Source organism: Mustelus asterias, chromosome 10 (assembly GCF_964213995.1).
Source record: "Mustelus asterias chromosome 10, sMusAst1.hap1.1, whole genome shotgun sequence".
In the NCBI taxonomy this organism is placed as follows: Eukaryota; Metazoa; Chordata; class Chondrichthyes; order Carcharhiniformes; family Triakidae; genus Mustelus; species Mustelus asterias.
In genome coordinates this window covers 119,480,665-119,500,273 of record NC_135810.1, presented here as the reverse complement: position 1 = coordinate 119,500,273, position 19,609 = coordinate 119,480,665, and the positions used below count along the sequence as shown (strand labels likewise).

Here is a 19,609-nt window from a genome sequence, read left to right as displayed (position 1 = left end):
GTTTGCATGTTCTCCCCATGTCTACATGGGTTTCCTCCGGGTGCTCCAGTTTCCTCCCACAGTCCAAAGGTGTGCAGGTTAGGTGGATTGGCCGTGGGAAATTGCCCCTTAGGGTGGGGGGGGGGCACGATTTAGCAGGGTAAATGTGTGGGGTTACAGGAATAGGGCCTGGGTGGGATTGTGGTCGGTGCAGACTCGATGGGCCAAATGGCCTCCTTCTGCATTGTAGGGATTCTATGATTCTGAAGGACATTAGTGAACAAGATGGGTTTTTATGACTATAATTTCATGACTACCGTTACGGAGACTGGCTTTATATTCCAGATTTAATAATGAAATTCAAAACTCCCCACGGCATTCACCTTTACATCATGATCTCAGTGACATAACCACTACACCACCATCTACACCATCCGCCCGAGGTCAGGAGGCTCCAATCCCGGTATCCTGGCCAACATTCGTCCCTCAACCAACATCGCTGAAATCGACAATCCGAGCACTGTCATTTTGAGAGCGTGCTTTGCATAAATTAGCTGCCTTGTTAGAACCAGAGAAAAGTTACAAGGCAGAAAGAGGCCATTCAGCCCATTGTGACCGCACCTTGTTAATTTCCATCATTGTAACAGTGACAACACTTCATTTGTTGCAAAGTGCTTTGGGACGCACCGAGGCTGTAAAGGCTGCTATATAAATGCAAAGCTTTCCTTTCCTTCACTCAATCTCAGTTTTTTGCCTGATTACACAGCCAGGAAGCACCTCGGGACATTTCACCGCATTAAAGACTCAACGTAAATGCCAGTTGTTACCGACCTGATCTCGTTGCTGGAAATCTCACTGTAGCGCACATTGAGGTTATTGATCTTGTCCTGCTGCAATTCTTCAATGGGCTTCTTTCCCCCGTGAATGTGGACAAATCCTGGCATCCTCTGTTGCACCTCCGATCGCATCGCATTGGGAAGCCAGAGAATCTACAGCGGAAAATATTCCGTGAAATTTAACCTTGTCAAACTGTGACCATTTCCCCATTGTAGCATCAACATCAGGCACTGCCAGATCACAGGATCTTAGAATCCCTACAGTGCAGAAGGAGACCATTCAAAGAACGAAGAACAGTACAGCACAGGAACGGGCCCTTCGGCCCTCCAAGCCTGCGCCGATCACGTTGTCCTATCTAGACCAACCGCTTGTATCCCTCTATTCCCTGTCTGTTCATGTGTCCATCCAGTCTTAAATGTTGCTAACGTGTCTGCCTCAACCACCTCACTTAGCCGTGCATTCCAGGCCCCCACCACCCTCTGTAAAAATCTTCCCCTGCACATCTCCACTGAACCTTTCCCCCCTTATCTAGAACTTATGCCCCCTTGTAATTGTCATTTCCGCCCTGGGAAAAAGCTTCCAATTGTTCACCCTATTGATACCCCTCATAATTTTATAAACTTCTATCAGGTCACCCCTCAGCCTCCGTCTTTCCAGGGAGAACAATCCCAGTTTATTCAAGTCTGTGTCGACCACAATCCCACCCGGGCCCTATTCCCGTAACCCCACATATTTACCCTGCTAATCCCCCTGACACTAGGGCCAATTTCATGTGGCCAATCAACCAAATCCACACATCTTTGGACTGTGGGAGGAAACCGGAGCGCCCGGAGGAAACCCACGCAGACACGGGGAGAATGTGCAAACTCTACACAGACAGTGACCTGAGGCTGGAATTGAACCCGGATCCCTGACGCTGTGAGGCAGCAGTGCTAACCACTGTGCTACCATATAGCTACACGGAGACATTTTCTATCCTTTATTCTTTCATGAGATGTGGGTGTCCTCAGTTTTACCCATTGAAATTATTAAATTACTGGGTATGTTTTGGATATTGTGCCTGAACAAAAAAACTCAAAGCAACTTACCATTTGAGGAAGGCAAACAAAGCAAGGGACTCCTCAATTAACAGGAAGATATTGAGAGGGACGGAGGAAGTGAAACCTTGGAGTGCACCTCCACAGGTCCTTGAATGTGGTAGGACAGATGGACAAGGTGGTCAAGAAAGCATATGGAATGTTTTCTGTTACTGGGCATGATATTGAACATAAAAGCTGGGATGTAATGATGGAACTGTATAAAATGCTGCTTAGACCACTGCTAGGGTTCTGTGTACAGTTCTGGTCACCACATTACAGAAAGGACATATTCACTCTGGAGAGAGTGCAGAAGGGGTGTACAAGAATATTGCCGGGGCTTGAAAATTGTAGCTATGATTGGATAGGCTGGGGTTGTTTCCCTTAGAACAGAGGAGGCTAAAAGGTGACCTAATTGAGATGTACAAAATTATGAGGGGCCCAGGCAGGGTAGACAGGAAAGGCTTGTTTCCCCCTAGTGGAGGAGTCAATTACCAGGGGGCACAGATTTGAAGGTGATTGGTAGAAGGATTAGAGGGGACTTGAGGAAAAGTGCATTCACCCAGAGGGTTGTGGGCATCTGGAATTCACTGCCTAAGTTGGTGGTCATGGCAGCAAATTTAATCTCATTTAAGAAGGACCTGGATCTGTATCTGAAGAGCTGGAACCTGAAAAGCTATAGACCAGGTGCTGAAAGGTGAGATTAGAATGGGCGACTAAATTCTTTTTCCCCCCGGATGCACGTAGAGGATGGGCCGAATGGCCCTTTCTGTGCTTGAATCTTCTATGGTTCTGTCAGTCAAAATGGCAGCCCAATTTCTCTTCAAAAGCATGTCGGCAGCTTGATTTTACCTCTGACCCCTGGCTCCATTTTACCTCTGACCCCGGCTCGATTTTACCTCTGACCCCTGGCTCGATTTTACCTCTGACCCCGGCTGGATTTTACCTCTGACCCCTGGCTCCATTTTACCTCTGACCCCAGCTTGATTTTCCTCTGACCCCCTGCCACGCTGGGGCCCGTAAACACCCAACTGCTTCCCTTGAAACCCCCTCAAAGACAGAGCAACGTTGGGTCCGGCCGTTGTAATTCTCGGTTAACTGGCAACTTTGATTAACCGACAGCACCCATTCCTTGAGCTTGGCGGAGAACAAACGTTTTGGTCGGGTTTTGAAAGGTTGAATGTTTTGTGTGAAAAACAATGCAATAAGGGGGTGAATTTCCTTGGCACTGTGACGCCATTTCCATCCAATCTCCGCCAGTGAGGCAGCCATAAGGGAATGTCTTGGCTATGGGTGAGAGATGGGCTGAAGGGCCTTTTCTGTGCTTTGCGATTCGATGATAGTTTCTTACCAGGCTCTCGTTAATCCCGGATTCCTGGATCGCACTGATAGTCTGTACAATGAAGTTGTTTCGGTGGGGGTGCTTCAGGGGCGGCCTGTACAGGTCAAAGATCACAACCTTCCCATGCGTGGCCGCCAGTTTCAGGAGGTCAGTCAGCTTGCAAACCGTCTGCCTGCCGGCCTTGCGTTTGTCCTCGCGTGACAACAGGTGTTTGGTTCCAAAGGGATTGTCCTGTTTGGAGAAACAAGGGGGCCAGGGTAGAAGTGAAGGATTGGCTTCAATGGTAAAATGCAAGCTGAGCAGAATTTCTAACAAGGCTGTTTCGTAGAATCCCTGCAGGGCAGAAGGAGGCCATTTGGCCCATCGAGTCTGCACCGACAGAGCATCGCTCCCAGGCCCCATCCCAATAACTCCACACATTACCCCATTAATCCCCCCAACATAGAATCATAGAATCCCTACAGGGTAGAAGGAGGCCATTCAGCCCATCGAGTCTGCACCGATCACAATCCCACCCAGGCCTATCCCCAAGCTTTAACCCTAGCTAGTCCCCCTGACACTGAGGGGCAATTTAGCATGGCCAGTCAACCTAACCCACGCATCTTTGGACTGTGGGAGGAAACCGGAGCACCCAGAGGAAACCCACGCAGACACGGAGAGAACATGCAGACTCCATTTCACCCATTGCCCTTAACATCTTCTGACCATTCATCATTCTCCATTCAACCACTGCAACCTTACCTCATAATCAATCTATTAGACTGCATCAATTCTTGACTATCTTTGTGTTCTCATAATCAAATGAATGGCAGCCACTCAGTGGTAAATGAATTGCTGTACCATGCGTTTGGGCAGCACGGTGGCACAGTGGTTAGCACGGCTGTGTCACGGCGCCAGCAACCCGGGTTCAATTCCAGCCTCGGGTGACTGTCTGTGCAGAGTCTGCACATTCTCCCCGTGTCTGTGTGGGTTTCCTCCGGGTGCTCCGGTTTCCTCCCAAAGTCCAAAGATGTGCAGCTGAGGTGGATTGGCCATGCTGAATTGCCCCTTTGCATCCCAAGATGTGTGGGTGAGGGCGATTAGCGGGGTAAATGTGTGGGGTTAAGGGAATGGGATGGGAGGGTGGGCCTGGGTAAGATGCTCTGTTGGACAGTCAGTGCAAACCCGATGGGCCAAAAGGCCTCCATCTGCACTGCAAGAATTCTGTTGGATTGGCATGCAGAGATCCTCAGCATCAGCTGAGGTGGCACAGTAGTTAGCACTGTGCAGCCTAACTGAGCTTTATGGAACCTTAGTTAGGCCGCACTTGAAATATAGTGTTCAATTCTGGTCAGCACACTACCAGAAGGATGTGGAGGCTTTGGAGAGGGTACAGAAAAGATTTACCAGGATGCTGCCTGGTATGGAGGGCATTGGCTATGAGGAGAGGTTGGAGAAACTTGGTTTGTTCTCACTGGAGCGATGGAGGTTGAGGGGAGACGTGATAGACGTCTACAAGATTATGAGAGGCATGGACAGAGTGGATAGTCAGAAGCTTTTTCCCAGGGTGGAAGAGTCAATTACTAGGGGGCATAGGTTTAAGGTGCGAGGGGCAAGGTTTAAAAGAGCTGTATGAGGCAGATTTTATACGCAGAGAGTAGTGGGTGCCTGGAACTCGTTGCCGGGGGAGGTAGTGGAAGCGGATATGGTAGTGACTTTTAAGGGGCGTCTTGACAAGTACATGAATAAGATGGGAATAGAGGGATATGGTCCCCGGAAGGGTAGGAGGTTTTAGTTAAGTCGGGCAACATGGTCAGTGCAGGCTTGGAGGGCCGAAGGGCCTGTTCCTGTGCTGTAATTTTCTTTGTTCTTTGCTGCCTCACAGTGCCAGGGGCCCGGGTTTGATTCCGGCCTCGGGTCACTGTCTGTTTGGAGTTTGCACATTCTCCCCGTGGCTGCATGGGCTTCCTCCGGGTGTTCCGGTTTCCTCCCACATTTCAAAGATGTGCAGGTTAGGTTGAATGGCCATGCTAAATAGACCTGAGTGTCAGGGGATCAGCAGGGTACGGGGATAGGACCTGGGTGGGATTGTGGTCGGTGCAGACTCGATGGGCTGAATGGCCTCCTTCTGCACTGTTGGGATTCTATGATTCTATGATCTGATTAACGTCCATAGCAATAGGTCAAAAATCAGTAGTCTGCTGTACAAGAGGTTGTCGTAGAGAATCTTTTAAGGCAGCAATGTGTATTTTCACCTCCCAATGTGCCTACCTGAAGGAACCATTTCCCAGCATTCAGCTCTGCGAGTTCATCCCAGATAAAGGTGGCAGCATTCCTGCTCTCATTGCTTGGAAACACCTCTTCAATATTGGTGGTCCTTCTCAGCGAGTGGTCGTGCATGAGGAAAGGAACTCCGTCCCAACTGCTCAACAATAAAACATCAGCGACTGAGTTAGAACTGAAAACGTGGCATTATCATAAAATCATAAGGATTGGGAGCTGAAAGAGGCCCATCAAGTCTGCTCCGCCATTCAATGGGTTTATGGCTGATCTATGGCATGGTCTTAACTCCATTTCCCTGCCTGTTCTCCATAACCCTTAAGTTTAAGTTTATTTATTAGTGTCACAAGTAAGGCTTACATTAACACCGCAATGAAGTTACGGTGACATTCTCCTCGTCGCCACACTCCGGCACCTGTTCGGGTCAATCCACCTAACCAGCACATCTTTCAGACTGTGGGAGGAAACCGGAGCACCCGGAGGAAACCCACGCAGACACGGGGAGAACGTGCAAACTGGGAATTGAACCCGGGTCCCTGGCGCTGTGACCCGGGTGACCCAAACCGGGAATTGAACCCGGGTCCCTGGCGCTGTGAGGCAGCAGTGCTAAGCACTGTGCCACCGTGCCGCCCTTGATCCCTCGTCGATCAAAAATCTAACTCAGCTTTTAATATATTCCATGACCCGCAGCCTCTACCGCTGTCTGAGGAAGAGAATTCCAAACACTAACGACCCTCTGAGGGAAGAAATTCCTTCTCATTGCCATCTTAAATGGGAGACTCCCTATTTTTTGCTTTGACCAAGGGTCATCTGGACTCGAAACGTCAGCTCTTTTCTCTCCTTACAGATGCTGCCTGAGATTTTCCAGCATTTTCTCTTTTGGTTTCAGATTCCAGCATCCGCAGTAATTTGCTTTTATCCCTGTTTTTTGAACTGTGTCCCCAGTTTTGGTCTTCCCCTCACGAGGGGAAACACCCTCCCAGCATCCACCCTGTCAAGCTCCCTCAGAAATGTATACCTTTCAATAAGGTCACCTCTGATTCCTCGCAACTCCAGTGCGTATAGGCCCAGCATTCCTTCTGCCTGCCTAGTTATTTGCTCTCTCTACATGCTGACTTTTTGTGATGTGTGTACACGCGTAACAAAGAGAACAAAGAACAGTACACACAAGAACAGGCCCTTCGGCCCTTCAAACCTGCGCCGACCATGCTGCCTGCCTAAACTAAAACCGTATACACTTAGAGTCCGTATCCTTCCATTCCCATCCTATTCATGTATTCGCCTAGATGCCCCTTAAATGTTACCATCGTACCTGCTCCCACCACCTCCCCGGGCAGCGCATTCCAGACATTCACCATCCTCTGTGTAAAAAACTTGCCTCGCACATCTCCTCTAAACTTTTCCCCACGCACCTTAAACCTATGTCCCCGAGTACTTGACTTTTCTACCCTGGGAAAGAGCATCTGACGATTCACTCTGTCCATGCCACTCATAATTACAAGGATGTAATTTACAAGGATGTTGCCTGGATTGAGTGGCATGCCTTATGAGGATAGGCTGAGGGAGCTCGGTCTTTTCTCCTTGGAGAGACGAAGGATGAGAGGAGACCTAATAGAGGTGTATAAGATGTTGAGAGGCATAGATCGGGTGGACTCTCAGAGGCTTTTTCCCAGGGTGGAAATGTCTGCTACGAGAGGACACAGGTTTAAGATGCTGGGGGGGTAGGTACAGGGGAGATGTTAGGGGTAAGTTTTTCACACAGAGGGTGGTGGGCGAGTGGAATCGGCTGCCGTCAGGGGTGGTGGAGGCGAACTCAATAGGGCCTTTTAAGAGACTCCTGGATGAGTACATGGAGCTTAATAGGAGGGAGGGTTATAGGTAGGTCTAGAAGGTAGGGATGTGTTCGGCACAACTTGTGGGCCGAAGGGCCTGTTTGTGCTGTAGTTTTTCTATGTTTCTATAATCTTGTAAACCTCTATCAGGTCACTCCTCAACTTCCTTCATTCCAGTGAGAACAAACTGAGTTTATCCAACCTCTCCTCATACCCAATGCCCTCCAGACCAGGCAACATCCTGGCAAACCTCTTCTACACCCTCCCCAAAGCATAGGCCACATGATTCTTCAGTGTCACCCTATTTAAATAATATTCTATTTTCCTATTCATTCTGCACAACTTTAGATTTTCCCACGATATCAGAGACTCCCTACAGCGCAGAAGGAAGCCATTCAGAGAATTCCTACAACATACAACACAGGAACAGTCCAATCAGGTCCATGCGGGATAATTATGCCCCACATGAGCATTCTCCCACCTCGTGTCAATTCATCCCATCGGAAAATCCTTCCATTCCTTTCTCCCTCGTGTTTTGCTGACTTCTCTTTAAATCACCTCAACCGCTCCCCTATAGTATTGAGTTCCACAGTCTCCCCAGGTTGCAGATAAAGAAGTTTCTCCTGAATCCCTTATCACATTTCTAAATTACAACCTTTTATGTATAACGCCTAGTTCTGGAATCACACCATTCTGACTGGGCAAATACATTGGACGTTCCTTCGCTGCCGCTGGGTCAAATTCCTGGAACTCCCTCCCTAACTGTGCTGTGGGTGCACCTACACCGCATGGACTGCAGCGGCCCAAGAAAGTGCCCTTTTCAAGGGCAATTAGGGATGGACAATAAATCTGGCCTTATTGCCAGTAACATTGGCACCCCAAGAATGGATTATACACAAAACTCCCCACAATCGGAAACGTGGTAATTAGATGTTAAAAGTGGGAAGTTGTCACTGGCTTCCCTATTTCTGTTCTTGACGCAGGTTTGCATAATTTTAGAATTCCAGAGAAGTGTTCAAATGTAAGACTTCTTTTACACACACCAACTGTTAAATGACACCTTACCTAATGGTGACATCAGTCTCCAAACCATCTGCTCCCTGTTCTATAGTTTTCTCAAATGACATCAATGTGTTTTCTGGTGCAAGCTGTTTGACAGTAAAAAAAAGGATGATCAGTTGTCCATTCGCCCTATACTCGGACATATACTACCCATTCCACAGCCACACTGTGGGAGAATTTAGAATGGCCAATGTAAGGAAAATTTATTTATTAGTCACAAGTAGGCTTGCATTAACACTGCAGTGAAGTTACTGTGAAACTCCCCTAGTCGCCACACTCCGTAGCCTGTTCGGGTACACTGAAGGAGAATTTAGCATGGCTAATGCACCTAACCAGCCCGTCTGTCGGACTGTGGGAGGAAACCGGAGCACCCGGAGGAAACCCACGCAGACACGGGGAGAACATGCAGACTCCACACAACCAGTGACCCCAAGACAGGAATTGAACCTGGGTCTCTGGTGCTGTGAGGCAGCAGTGCTAACCAGTATGCCAACCTAACAGAGGAGTAGGAGAGACCCATTAGAAGATGACGTACCATTGGTGCCCCTCTGTGTCCAATAATGGCAGGCTTTGGTCCCAGGGTCCCTCTCTCTTTGATGCAGGGTGAATACATACCGAGAGGCAGCAGGTAGAGAAGAAGAAGCACGGTGAAATACAGGCCCAAAATGATTGCTCTGGCAACTGAAATATAAAAACATAAATTGAGTTGGCAACCATGCTAATGCAGCTTAAAGTCTCGTAGAACGGAGGAACTAGAACAGAGGAAGACCATTCAGCCCATCCAATTCCCTTTAGCAAGTTATTAATCTGCTTCCACCAGTCTTTCAGGCGGTGCATTCCAAATCGTAACCCACTACAAAGAACAAAGAAAATTACAGCACAGGAACAGGCCCTTCAGCCCTCCAAGCCTGCACCGACCATGCTGCCCATGTGAACTAAAACCCCTTACCCTTCCCGGGGGCCATCTCCCTCCATTCCCATCCTATTCATGTATTTGTTCAGACGCCCCTTAAAAGTCACTATCGTATCTGCTTCCACTACCTCCCCCGGCAGTGAGTTCCAGGCACTCACCACCCTCTATGTAAAAAACCTGCCTCGTACATCTCCTTTAAACCTTGCCCCTCGCGTCTTAAGAACAAACAAAGAACAAAGAACAATACAGCACAGGAACAGGCCCTTCGGCCCTCCAAGCCCGCGCCGCTCCCCGGTCCAGGATTGAATCCTGAATCCAGGATCCCCGCCCAATTTTCCAGCCTATCTACATCCTAATATCCAATCCACCGAGCTGTCCCTCACAGCTATGATGCTTTGTTCATCACAACCTATTAACTCACCCCCACCCCCCCATTCCAGACCATGTGATCTCCAGGGAGAGGCGAAAACCCAGAGTGAAAACTTAAACCTGTGCCCCCTAGTAATTGACTCTTCCACCCTGGGAAAAAGCTTCTGACTATCCACTCTGTCCATGCCCCTCATAATCTTGTAGACTTCTATCAGGTCGCCCCCTCAAACTACGTAGAAGAATTTGTCCCCATCTGGTTCCTGTGCCAGTTACCTTAAATTTGTGTCATCTGCCTACTTATTTATGCAATAAAAAACCTTTCATGATTTGGAAAACCTCCCCAAACCTTCTCTGCTCCAAGGAGAACGATTCCTGCTTCCCCAGTCTCTCCACATCCCTGAAGTTCCACATTCCCGGTGCCATTTTGGTAAACCTCCTCTGCACCCTCCCCAAGACCTTGATGTAGAAACATAGAAAATAGGAGCAAGAGGAGGCCATTCGGCCCTTCAAGCCTGCTTCACCATTCATTACGATCATGGCTGATCATCCAACTCAATAGCCTGATCCCACCTTCCCTTCCAATTCTTTTGATGCCCTTCGCCTCAAGAGCTATATCTAACTGCTTCTTGAAATCAAACAATGTTTTGACCTCAACTATTTTCTGCGGTAACGAACTCCACTCTCTGGGTGAAGAAATTTCTACTCAACTCCGTCCTAAATGGTCCTCAGACTGTGACCCCAGTTCTGGACTCCTCTACCATCGGGAACATCTTTCTTGCACCTACACTACCTAGTCCTGTTAGAATTTTCTAAGTTTCTATGAGATTCCTTCCGCATTCGTCTGAACTCCAGAAAATACAATCCTAACCGAGTCAATCTCTCCTCATATGTCAGTCCTGCCATCCCAGGAATCAGTCTGGTAAATTTTCTCTGCACTCCCTCGAGAGCAAGAACACCCTCAGATGAGAAGACCAAAACTGCACACAATATTCCAGGTGTAGCCTCACCAAGGCACTGTATAATTGCAGCAATTGTACTCCAATCCACTCGCTGTGAAGGCCTATATACCATTTGCCCTTCTTACTACCTGCTGCACCTGCATGTTTACCTTCATCCTGCATTCTTACCTGGATCCTTCCTAAAGTCTGGTGCCCAGAGTTGGCCACTATATTCCTACTGAAGGCCTAAACTAGTGATAAAGTCTTACCATGACCATGGGCAGCACAGTGGTAAGCACTGCTGCCTCACAGCGCCAGGGACCTGGGTTCAATTCCTGGCTTGGGTCACTGTCTGTGTGGAGTTTGCTTGTTCTCCGTGGGTTTGCTCCGGTTTCCTCCTGAAGATCCCAAAAGGGTTAGGTGGTTTGGCCATGCTAAATTGCCCTTTAGTGTCACAGGGACTAACTGAGGTAAATGCATGGGGTTATAGGATAGGGCCTGGGTGGGATTGTGGTCGGTGCAGACTTGATGGGCTGAATGGCCTCCTTCTGCACTGTAGGATTCTATCATTCTATGATCACTTCATTGGTTCCCTATTCTATGCTGTGCCTTTTTAAACAGCCTTGTCAACCTGTCTTGGCATCTTTGAGGATTACTTTTGTTCATGCACACTCTCTAAATCTACACTATTTAGTTTACGTACCAAATAGCTTTGTTTTGGGAAGCCAAGTCATGTCAAAACCTTGAATAGATCACGCACTTCCTGTCCACAGAACTTGGCTTAACAATGGTATAACTGTCCTTGTACTATTGCAACCATCTTACAGACACCCACATAATCCCACACTTACGAAATCAGTAGCTCTGTTACATAGGAAGGTGCATTAAGAAGAATAGGCTCACATTTATCAAGTAACTCATCACATCTCATAGAAATGTCTCAGAACACTTCACCAAAACCGATTTGCTTTGAAGTGGGCCAACTGACAATTATGAATGAATGCCAGGCAGAACAACAGGGGAGGCGATGGCCTAGTGGTATTATCGCTAAACTATTAATCCAGAAACTCAACTAATGTTCTGAGGACCCGGGTTTGAATCCCGCCACTACAGCTGGGGGAATTTGAATTCAATAAAAAATATCTGGAATTAAGAATCTGCTGATGACCATGAAACCATTGTCGATTGTCGGAAAATCCCATCTGGTTCACTAATGTTTTTTAGGGAAGGAAATCTGCCGCACTTACCCGGTCTGGCCCACATGTGACTCCAGAGCCACAGTAATAGTTAAGAAAGCCCACCAATGCCTCTACTTTCTCAGGAGACGAAGGAAATTTGGCATGTCCGCTACAACTGCCACCAACTTCTACAGACGCACCTCAGAAAGCATTCTTTCTGGTTGTATCACAGCTTGGTATGGTTCCTGCTCTGCCCAAGACCGCAAGAAACTAGAAAATGTTGTGAACGAAGCCCAGTCCATCACTCAAACCAGCCTCCCATCCATTGATTCTGTTTACACTTCCCGCTGCCTCGGGAAAAGCAGCCAGCATAATTAAGGACCCCACGCACCCCGGACATTCTCTCTTCCACCTCTTCCTTCGGGAAAAAGATACAAAAGTCTGAGATCAAGTACGAACTGACTCAAGAACAGCTTCTTCCCTGCTGCCATCAGACTTTTGAATGGACCTACCTCTCATTAAGTTGATCTTTCTCTACCCCCTAGCTATGACTGTAACACTACATCCTGCACTCTCTCGTTTCCTTCTCGATGAACGGTATACTTTGGCTGTATAGCGCGCAAGAAACAATACTTTTCACTGTATATTAATACATGTGACAATAATAAATCAAATCAAATCAAAATCAAACCTCAACTGCCCCCTGAAAGGGCCTGGCAAGCCACTCAGTCCAAGGGCGACTAGGGATGGGCAATAAATGCTGGCAAGTCAGAGACGCCCATGTCCCACAAGTGAATAAAAAAAACCTCTTCAGATAGTCATACAGGGACATTAATGTCCACTCAATCCGACTGACCACACAATTGGTTGATGATTCAATGGAAGGGCAGCATGCATTGCAATAATACGCCCTCCAACACTGCAGTAACACTTTCTTCTATTCTTTGGCAGGATGTGGAAATTGCAGCAAGGCCAGCATTAGCTGCCCATCCCTAATTGCCCCAAGCTTAGTGGGTGGGCAAGCCATTTCAGAGGGCAGTTACCACATCGCTATGGGGCAGGAGTCACATGTAGGCCCGATTGGGTAAGTATCCCAAGATGTATTGGTTAGATGGATTAGCCACGCTAAATGTGTGGGGTTACGGGGATAGGGCGGGGCCTGGGTAAGACACTCAGTCGGAGAATGGCCTCCTTATGCACTGTAGAGATTCTATAGTTCAATGAAAGTACATTCGTGAACCAGATGGCAATGTTATGACATAAAATCAAAGTCACCATGACTGAGAGTAGCTATTGGGGCGGCACGGTGGCACAGGGGTTAGCACAGGGACCCGGGTTCGATTCCCGGCTTGGGTCCCTGGTGCTGTGAGGCAGCAATGCTAACCACTGTGCCATAGATCAAATGTCTCCTCTTATGGGGCAATCTGGAACAATCTAGAGGTCACAGGTATAGGTTGAGAAGTGATAGATTTAAAACTGAGATGAGGAGGAACTACTTCTCGCAGAGGGTGGTGAATTTGTGGAACTTGCTGCCCCATCGCGCGGTGGAGAGTGAATCATTGAATGGTTTCAAGAAGGAGATCGATATATTTCTAATTAAAAAACAGGTTAAAGGGATATGGGGAACAGATGGGGAGGTGGATTTGAGACTCAGGAGAGATCAGCCATGATCTGATTGAATGGCGGAGCAGGCTCGAAGAGCTGGATTTGCCTACTTCTGCTCCTAATTCCTATATTCCTACAGACATTCAACCTCCTTGAGCCTCAGCTTTTGAGTTCCCTTCCTAAACCCCTCTGCCTCGCTCCCTCCTTCTTTAAGATGCTCATTAAAACCTACTCACTGTATCAAGCTTTTGATCCTGAGATCCCTTTATGTGGCTCAGTCAGTTCTTCTGTCTGATAACCACCTTGGAATGTTGTACTATGTTAATGGTGCTCTCTAAATGCAGAAGCAGAATACTGCCAATGCTTTACATCCAAAATAAAAGCAGATATTGTCAATGGAGGGAGTAAAAATGAAGTTTTCCGATTGGTGAACTGAAGAGAGGTCATTGACTTGCGACGTTGGGCAGGATTTTTTGATCTTGTCCGAACCCACTCCGCTGCCGGCGAGAATGGAGAATTTGGTGCCGATTCAAAACTCCATTCACTGCAGCGGCACTGGAGAATCCCAGCCGCAGGCGAGGTCAGAGGTTTTCGCCAGTTAACTCTATGTAACTGCAAGTTGTTGTTATTATGAATCAATCGTACATTGTGAATCACAGGATAGTTACGGCGCCGAGGGAAACCATTCGGCCCATCGTGTCTGCACCAGTCCTCCAAATGAGCAACTCACCTGGTGTCATTCTCCAGCCTTCTCCCCGGAACCCTGCACATTCTTCCTTTTCAGATAACAGCCTTTTGAATGCCTCAATAGAACCTATTCCTACTACACTGCCAGGCAGCACATTTGACAAAGTTTATTTATTAGCGTCACAAGTATGCTTACATTAACACTGCAGTGAAGTTACTGTGAAAATCCCCTAGTCGTCACACTCCGGCGCCTGTTCGGGTACACCGAGGGAGAATTTAGCACGGCCAATGCACCTAACCAGCACGTCTTTCAGACTGTGGGAGGAAATCGGAGCACCCAGAGGAAACCCACGCAGACACGGAGAGAACATGCAAACTCCACACATACTCCAGTTTCCTCCTACAGTCCAAAAGACATGCTGGTTAGGTGCATTGGCCATGCTAAATTCTCCCTCGGTGCACCCAAACAGGCGCCGGAGTGTGGCGGCTAGGGGATTTTCACAGTAACTTCATTGCAGTGTTAATGTAAGCCTACTTGTGACAATAGTAAGTACAAAAAAAACATTTACTCTATCAATCCCTTTTAGTATTTTATATACCACGATCAGATCTCCTCTCATCCTTCTAAACTCCAGCGAGTAGAAGCCCAAACTGTTTAATCTCTCCTCATACGTCAACCCTTTCATCCCCGGAATCAATCTGGTGAACCTCCTCTGAACCGCCTCCAATGCCGCAACATCCTTCCTCAAATAAGGAGACCAAAACTGGACCCAATATTCCAGATGTGGTCTCACCAACACCCTATACAATTGCAACAACACTTCTCTACTTCTATACTCTGGTCCCTTTGCATTAAATGCCAACATCCCATTTGCCTTTTTTATGACATGCTGCACCTGCGTACTGACTTTCTGTGAGGTAGGCTCCAATGAAGGAGTGAAGGAAGTTAGCAATGTACTTGAGGCTGGAATTGGAGGAGTTCTCAATGGCTTGCAGGGCCGGAGGAAGTTACAGAGATAGACAGAAAAGGGACGAGGCCATGGATGGGTTTGAACGTGAGGAATTTTAGAATCCCGGGAGCCAATGGAGGCCAGCGAGCAAGAGGGATGATGGGTGAAGTCTCTGAAATGACCTAGACAATCCGTTAATTGTGGAAGTCAATACTCAGGGAGATATTCTTCTCAGAACATCAGGGATCTCAACAAATAGAACTGTATCAACAGCGATCAGAGCCAGCGACCATTAAAATCTTACAAGTTTGCATGTCAAGGGATAGTGATTTTGATTTATTATTGTCACATGTATTAGTATAGAGTGAAAAGTGTTGTTTCTTGCGCACTATACAGACAAAGCATACCGTACATAGGGAAAGAAAGGAGAGAGGGCAGAATGTGGTGTTACAGTCATAGCTAGGGTGTAGAGAAAGATCAACGTAATGCAAGGTAGGCCCATTCAAAAGTCTGACAGCAGCAGGGAAGAAGCTGTTCTTGAGTCGGTTGATACGTGATCTCAGACTTTTGTATCTTTTTCCTGACAGAAGAAGGTGGAAGAGAGAATGTCCGGTGTGCGTGGGGTCCTTAATTATGCTGGCTGCTTTTCCGAGGTAGCAGGAAGACAGAGCCAATGGATGGGAGGCTGGTTTGCGTGATGGATTGGGCTTCATTCGCGACCCTTTGTCGTTTCTTGCTGTCTTGGGCAGAGCAGGAGCCATACCAAGCTGTGATACAACCAGAAAGAATGGTTTCTATGGTGCATCTGTAAAAGTTGGTGAGAGTCATTGTGCTGAAAGTGTCCCATGACACCTCCCATTCTTGTGAGTGGCACAGCAAAGTGACCTCGCCCATGACAACAATGACAAAACTCTTCTCGTATTGCCTCACGTTCATGAACAGTTACAACAGGGTTGGAGCTGATGAAATCGCAAATAACATTCATGTCTCACAGTGACTACCTCTAACAAGAGAGAATTGAACCATCCCCCCTCGACGTTCAACAGCATTATCACTGAATCCACCATTGTCAACATTGGTAGAATCCCTACAGTGCCAAAGAAAGCCATTCGGCCCATCGAGTCTGCACCAACTCTCTGACATGGTACCTTACCCAGGCCCATTCTCCCAGAATATCCCCGTAATCCCACACATGTACCATGGCTAATTATTCTAAACTGCACATCTTTGGACCTAAGGGCAACTTAGCATGGTCAATGCACCTAACCTGCACGTCTTTGGACTGTAGGAGGAAAGCGGAGCACTTGGAGGAAACCCACGCAGACACGGGGAGAATGTGCAAACTCCACACATTCTGGGAGTTACTGTGGACCAGATTTGAACTCACATTCTCTGGATTGTCACTCCACATCTCTTGAGTGACAGTCCAGTAGCATAACCAATCCTTGACTGACATGAGGCATCAGCAATAAACAAAGGTGTCAGATTGGCAGGTGCAACAGAAAGAAGTCTGTAACCTCAGGAACCTTTGGGGATTTCCTTTATAGATTGGTTAAAACCCAATCTATAAAAGGGAAGCGGTAAATCAAATTGGAATTTGGTTGCTCGGGGTCATGGTTCCCGCGTGGTGAGGGACAGAAGCAGCGCTTGGGCAGAGTGCAGAGATGGAACCTGGGCAAGTGGGTAACCTGTTAGTAACGGAACTCACTTAACTTTTTGACTGATTTAGCAGGTCAATTAATTTCCATCACAGAATAATCTGATCCATATTCATCGCCAGAAACATGTGGGGTGGAATTTTCTCAAAACAGTTCTAAATGTAGAATGGGCGAGGTTCGAGCTAAGTTACGTGAATTTACGGTACTCTGTGCAATGCAGAGGTCCTAATGTGAATCTTACCAGTTGGGGGAGGGGAGAGGGGGGAGTCTCAGCTCACCTGAGAAGTGCTGCCTCACAGCGCCAGGGACCTGGGTTCGATTCCCGGCTCGGGTCACTGTCTATGCAGAGTCTGCACGTTCTCCCAGTGTCTGCGTAGGTTTCCTCCGGGTGATCCGGTTTTCTCCCACAGTCCAAAAGATGTGTTGGTTAAGGTGCATTGGCGGCGCTAAATTCTCCCTCAGTGTACCAAACAGGCGCCGCAGTGTGGCGACCAGGGGACTTTCACAGTAACTTCATTACAGTGTTAATGTAAGCCTACTTGTGACACTAATAAATAAACTTAAACTTAAGCCGGTGCTGGGTTCCAGGGGCGCCTTTGCGCAGGCAGCCCAATCTCCCAGTATACTGTGCACACAGTGTACTGAGAGATCTGTTACCCACCCCGCCCACCCCGACCCCGCCCACCCCACGGGCATCCCCCCTGCATCACTGCCCTGGCCTTTCCTGAGCACGAGGCTGATTTCACCGACAAAATGGGGCCGACCAGATCGCGAGAGGCAAGAAATCGGATGCGAACCCACCTTTTCGCCCCTCAGCCTATCTTACCAGCTCGCCACACCGATCGAGCGGCATAGCGAGCTGTAAGATCCCACCCCTAATCTCGCCAGTCAGAACTCACATTTGTAAAGTGCTTTTCACAACCTCAGATCATCCTGAGAGGCTTCACAGTCAATGGCGAACTTGTGAAGTGCGGCCATTGCCCTAATGAAGGAGATACGACGACCAATTTATTTATTCTTCCACAGGGCGTGGGCATCACTGGCCAATGCCTGCAGTTATTTCCCATTCCCAATCGCCCTCACATTGCTGGCAGTGGGTTACTCGAGATGCGCTGCCATGCCTTCGACCAGTTCTTGGCGGGGAGACAGTGGCATAGCGGTAATGTCAATGGTCTAATAATCCAGAGGCCCAGGCTGATACTCCGGGGAATGAGGTTCAGATCCCACCATAGCAGCTGGTGGAGCTTAAGCTAAATTAGTAATCTGGAATTTGAAAAGCTGGTCTCCGCAATCAGGACCATGAAAGAACTGTCATCAAAACCCATCTGGTTCACGAATGTCCCTTGAGGGAAGGAAATCCCCTGTCCTTACCCGATCTGGCCTACATGTGACTCCAGACCCACTGCAATGTGGCTGACTCTTAACTGCCCTCTGAAATGGTCATGCAAAAGTCGCTCTGTTCGAGGGTCAATTAGGGATGGACAATAAATGCTGGCCCAGCCAGCGACGCCCATGTCCAATGAAGAGAATTATCAAAAATTGCTGACAATGATAGGATGTTCCAAAGGTTGTCATCGATGCCTTCTTGAGTCCATGTGGCGTGGGTACACCCAGCCTGCTGTTAGAGAGGGAAGTGCCACCAATCGGATGAAAGCATTCAATTAACCTGGGGTTCTGTCTGCTCTCTCAGGTAGACACAAAAGATCCCATGGTAGAATCATAAAATCCTACAGTGCAGAAGGAGGCCATTCGGCCCGTCGAACCTGCATGAACAACAATCCCACCCAGGCCCTATCCCCATGACCCCATGCATTTATCCTAGCTAGTCCCCCTGACACTAAGGGGTAATTTAGCACGGCCAATCCACCTAACCTGCACATCTTTGGACTGTGGCAGGAAACCGGAGCACCCGGAGGAAACACACGCAGACACCAGGAGAACATGCAGACTCCACACAGACAGTGGCCCAAGGCCAGAATCGAGTCCGGGTCGCTGGCGCTGTGAGGTAACAGTGTTAATCACTGTGCCACATAGAACATAGAGTAGTACAGGAACAGGCCCTTCGGCCCACAATGTTGTGCCAAACATGACACCAAATTAACTAAATCCCTTCTGCCTGCCCTTGTTCCATATCCCTCTATTCCTTGCATATTCATGTGCTTATCTAAAAGCCCCTTAAACTCCCCTATCGTATCTGCCTGCACCACTACCCCGGCAGCGCATTCCAGACACCTACCGCCTGCTGTGTTAAAGAACTTGCTCCTCCCATCCCCTTTTGAACTTTCCCTCTCTCACCTTAAGTGCATGCCCCCATGGTACTAATTAAATATCAGAACAGGGTGATCTCCCAGTGCTAGGAACAATATTTATCCCTCAAAGGAACATCTCACGTGAAAAAAAGGATGATTCGGCCATGTTGTTAGCAGAGCATTTCCATTCAGAGTTAGGTTCCGGCGGGTCCTAGGCCACAATGAGAATAAAGTGCTGAGTGAGCAGTGACCCTACACCCAGCAGAAGGGCTCCAGTCAACCGTACAGAACAGAAAGTTACAGAGAAAGAAACAGTCAACATTTGGAGGGCCAGCGAGTTACAGTCAACATTTGGAGGGCGAGCGAGTTACAGTGCTATCTATATAACAATTAAAACATAGAGAAGGTGAAAGGCCATTAAATAAATTAATAGGCCTTTAAAACCAGGGTGATTGGCATTATATGATCACGATGTTTCGATTCAGTCTGTTCTATTTGGGTTCTTGGCACTGATCTATAAAAGGTTTATGGAATAGCGAGACTCTAACTAGGTATCTGAGCAATTTAAAATAATAGAAACATAGAAACTAGAAGCAGGAGTAGGCCATTTGCCCTTTCGAACCGATCATCGAATTCAATACCCTGATTCCCTTTTCCCCCCATTTCCCTGGATCC

General features: G+C 47.9%; 1 protein-coding gene across 1 annotated transcript in view; it reads right to left on the bottom strand.

The window, feature by feature from the left end:
- Positions 1 to 19,609, bottom strand: part of LOC144499903 (glycerophosphodiester phosphodiesterase domain-containing protein 5-like) — a 106,512-nt gene that overhangs the window by 15,045 nt on the left and 71,858 nt on the right. The window contains exons 8-12 of the mRNA XM_078222571.1: positions 8,923 to 9,068; positions 8,391 to 8,473; positions 5,485 to 5,635; positions 3,244 to 3,465; positions 811 to 968 (exon numbers count right to left, since the gene is read on the bottom strand). Coding sequence (XP_078078697.1) covers positions 811 to 968; positions 3,244 to 3,465; positions 5,485 to 5,635; positions 8,391 to 8,473; positions 8,923 to 9,068 — 760 coding nt within the window. The remainder of the gene's footprint in view (positions 1 to 810; positions 969 to 3,243; positions 3,466 to 5,484; positions 5,636 to 8,390; positions 8,474 to 8,922; positions 9,069 to 19,609) is intronic.